Source organism: Sinocyclocheilus rhinocerous, unplaced genomic scaffold (assembly GCF_001515625.1).
Source record: "Sinocyclocheilus rhinocerous isolate Xijiao unplaced genomic scaffold, SAMN03320098_v1.1 C37007913, whole genome shotgun sequence".
In the NCBI taxonomy this organism is placed as follows: domain Eukaryota; kingdom Metazoa; phylum Chordata; class Actinopteri; order Cypriniformes; family Cyprinidae; genus Sinocyclocheilus; species Sinocyclocheilus rhinocerous.
This window is the reverse complement of record NW_015787187.1, coordinates 1-4,108: the sequence shown is the minus strand read 5'-3', so window position 1 is coordinate 4,108 and position 4,108 is coordinate 1. Positions and strand designations below refer to the sequence as shown.

Here is a 4,108-nt window from a genome sequence, read left to right as displayed (position 1 = left end):
AGATGCGCGTTAAATATCGCATGCGATTTATAGTGCAGCCCTAATATTAATATTCAGTTCTTAACCAAACATTAAAAATTGTCTCTGGCGTACTTTTTATTTTTATACAGTGTTTATGTAGTTTAAGGCTCAACTTATCTTATTCCAAACCTCCATAACATTTCCTGATGGATTCTAACGGATAGTTGCAAAATCAGAAAGCAGCTTGTCTATTAATGTCTTCCTGTATGTTTGTTTTTCCTTTCTGTTGTGTCACCACACTTATTAGTAGTAGTTGTTGCAACACATTGTCAACTCTCCCAACATTTTCTGTCTCTGTTGTTCCTCATAGTCATGGCTGAGGATGTATGGCTACCTGTCCCAGGCTAGCAGACAAATGTCCACCATGCAATCAGCCCAGATCCTTTCTAGTGCCATTAAGGACATGCAGCGCTTCTATGGCCTGGAGGTGACTGGACACATGGACTTGGCCACTCTTAAGTATGATTTCCTCTTCTTCAACTGCCTGTGGAACAATAAGATTATCTTAGTCTGTTTCGATTGTGTGTAACTGAGAAAATATAAACTGTGAAACAGTGTAAGTAGGTCATGTAGCTTATCCTTACCACTCATGACTTAATAAAATTAGTATTTTTAACAACAAGAATAATTTTATTATTTTCATCTATTTTAAAATGTGTTTAGAATTATTGTTAATTATTATTAATAATTGTATTAATAATTTCATACCAGTCTTGTTATTGTTAACAAAAACTATTACAAATCTTTTTTGTTAATGGAAATAAAGCTGTAATAAAATATAAATATTAGATGAAAAAATTAAGAAACTTAAAAATGTTGCATTGGCAACTAAGTGAAAAAGTTTAAGTTAAGTTTAGGTTAAAACTGAAAAAGATATAAATTAAAGCTAAATATAAAAAATATATATAAAAAAACGAATTAAAAATGACAAAAGCACATAAAAGTAAGATGCTTTATTGTCATTGCGCAAAGTACAACAAAATGTAGAATGGCAGCTTTTCAGAAAGCAACATCTAAAAATACATATGTACACACATAAAAATATATTTCTGTAATTAAGAAAATTACTAAAAATAAAATTAAAATAACTGAAGTTAACTGAAAATATAAAAAAAATAATTCAAAATATTAATAAATACTATAATAATATAGCAATAATACTAAATTATGTTGATATATACAATTATTATTTTATATATAATTACACACACACTTATATGTATATATGTGTGTGTGTGTGTTATATACATACACACGCATATATATAAATTTTTATTCTTTTTCAGCGCCATGAAAAGACCTCGCTGTGGAGTTCCTGACCGTTTTGAGGAGTCAACAGAGGGAGGTACTCGCCGCAAGCGGTACGCACTTACTGGCCACAAGTGGGATCAGGACAGGCTGACTTACAGGTGAATTAAACCTCAATACTACGAAAACAAATTCAGTTTACATTGATCAAGTTAATGATCATCAAGTTAATGATGAGAAAAAAAGAATCTTTATTTCCTGCCCAAGCATTCAGAACCACTCACCCAAAGTGGGCCAGGAGCAGACCTACGAGGCTATTCGCAAAGCCTTCCAGGTTTGGGAGAAAGTAACGCCTCTGAGGTTCGAGGAGGTCCCGTATCATGAGATAAAGAATGGCAGTGAGGGGCCTGACATAATACTACTGTTTGCCTCTGGATATCATGGCGATATGTCTCTCTTTGATGGGGAAGGAGGCTCTCTGGCACATGCCTTTTTCCCCGGTCCTGGAATGGGAGGAGACACACATTTCGATATAGACGAGCCATGGACCTTGAACCAACGGGAGAGCTCAGGTGTGAACAATTTTCTGCAGTCTTTTTCCTACTTCAAAGTAAATTCACATTTTTACTGTGTATTAGCTTAGCGTTTACTTTCCCACAGAGAATGTGTGGATGTTAGCAGCATTTAAATGTCTATGAACTGTTCAGAAACAGATTTAACCTTTTTTTTTTTTTTCTTAGTTTATAGTTTAGTCATTTAATTAGCTGTTTTTGTTTGGTTGTAGGCGTCGACTTGTTTCTGGTTGCAGTTCACGAGTTGGGTCATGCGCTGGGGTTGGAGCACTCCAACAACCCTTCTGCCATCATGGCGCCTTTCTACCAGTGGATGGACACGGATAGCTTCTCATTGACTGAAGATGATATAAATGGCATTCATCAGATCTATGGTAAGCTAGTCTGAGATATTTCCTGTTTAGTTAATTTACCTTACTGTCAATTATAGTTAGTTAAATTAGGTCCATTATATGAATTTGCATGTGTTGTATGGATTTTACACAACAGTTAACTTACTTCTGAGACACAATATTGGAAATTACTTTGTCTATTTTTGTTCCACCATCGGAAATAGTTCCAAACAAAGCCGTAATGTTGCATGTCTGCGAGTAACACACAGTAGTGGTTTGTTGTTCCTAAATGAGTGAATGATTCAGTAATATCAGTTGTTTCTTTTCTGGAAGAATCAGTGGTTTTTAATGGCTTTGTTAACTGAATTGATTCAGTGATTCGCTCAAAAAGACAATCACTGGTTTCCTTCCTGGTTGAATCAGTGTTTTTTTAATTAATCAGTTAATTGAATGATTCACTCATTACGACAGTCACTTGTTTAATTCCTGAATGAATCAGCATTTTTTAAAATTAATCAGTTAACTGAATGATTCAATGATTCACTCATAAACACAATCGCGTTTCGTTCCTGTTTTAATCAATGTTTTTTTTTTTTTTATGAATCGATTAATTGAATGATTCAGTCATTAAGACGGTCACTTGTTTCATTCCTGAATGAATCAATGTTTTTTAATTAATCTGTTAACTGATTTAGAGTCACAATAAATCCCCACCACTAACACAGTCAAGCAACCCAGAATTATAAAAACGGTGAAATATCCCAGTGTTATTAGACTAAATAACAGCACTCTTGGAATGCCACATTCATTTTCAGTGTCAGTGTGAATCCCCCTTTATGCAAAATTCCAGATGACACTTTTGCGTTTGAAAATGTGTATCTGATGCAACTGTGAATTCTTACACGCAGATCAGTCATTATCCAATGATTTCTTTAGGCTTTGCCACATTTATGATACAGTTGTCATCCACACTCTGCTGTTTTATGTGCTTGAGACTTCAGTCCAGTTGCATTGAGTTCTGCATCAATGAATTTCTCAGTGTATGTGTCTTTTTTTGAGTCTGTTTTCTCCATTTGAAAGCCTTCCACTGCTGGCTGAATAAGCCTCATGGGCCTTCTGGTGCTGGATGGAAAAGTGACACGTTCTGTGTCAATGCGGTATGTGTGGTAAAGAGGATGATTAGCTAAGTGTGAAAATACATTATGGTTTGGTATTTACAGGACCTCCAGAGACTGTCACCACTCAAGCACCTCCCACCACAACCCTGTTTACAACCACTGCCGAGCCGGAGCCCACCACTACAGTGGCCCAACCGAAAACAACCAGAGCCTCGCTGCAGCCCACCAAGCCCTGGGTGCCTCCGGTCCAGCCCACCAGGAGGTCCCATAGACCCCAGCCCACAGCTCACTCAGATCAGGATGCACCTGACATCTGCGAGGGGAACTTTGACACAGTGACCGTGCTAAGAGGGGAGATATTTGTGTTCAAGGTTAGAAACAGTGACCTTCAGTAAGTGCAGTTACATTGTATATAGTGGTTATTCATAAAAAGCCCACTTAGAACACCTTAGTAACTGCATAAATATGTACTAAACTACAAGCAGTGTATTTTGTTTGTTTTTGCCCATCATTTGATTCAGGTGTCTGCAAGATGGTCGAATGTTTCTGACAAAATATAAATCTCCACACATCTTTGTCAAGTGTTATAATTAAATGAATGTTGTTATTGTTTGTCAGGGTCGTTGGTTCTGGAGGGTTAGGAGGAACCGGGTTCTGGATAATTACCCAATGCCAATCTCCTTCTTCTGGATGGGGCTTCCAGAGGACATAGATGCTGCCTATGAACGGCATGATGGGAAATTTGTATTCTTTAAAGGTCTGAGTCATATATTTAAAGGGGTCATATGATGCAATTTCAAGTTTTGCTTTCTCTTTG

The 4,108-nt window shown here is 36.6% G+C and overlaps 1 protein-coding gene across 1 annotated transcript; it reads left to right on the top strand.

Moving 5' to 3' along the window:
• Positions 1–195: 195 nt before the first annotated feature.
• On the top strand, positions 196–4,048 carry LOC107736812 (matrix metalloproteinase-15-like; the record flags this gene model as incomplete). Its single annotated transcript, XM_016548161.1, has 7 exons — positions 196–225; positions 332–480; positions 1,308–1,430; positions 1,537–1,841; positions 2,054–2,215; positions 3,394–3,662; positions 3,910–4,048. Coding segments are annotated over exons 2-7 (1,135 nt in total), but the record flags the coding sequence as incomplete, so codon positions are not given.
• Between the last annotated feature and the right edge of the window lie 60 nt (positions 4,049–4,108).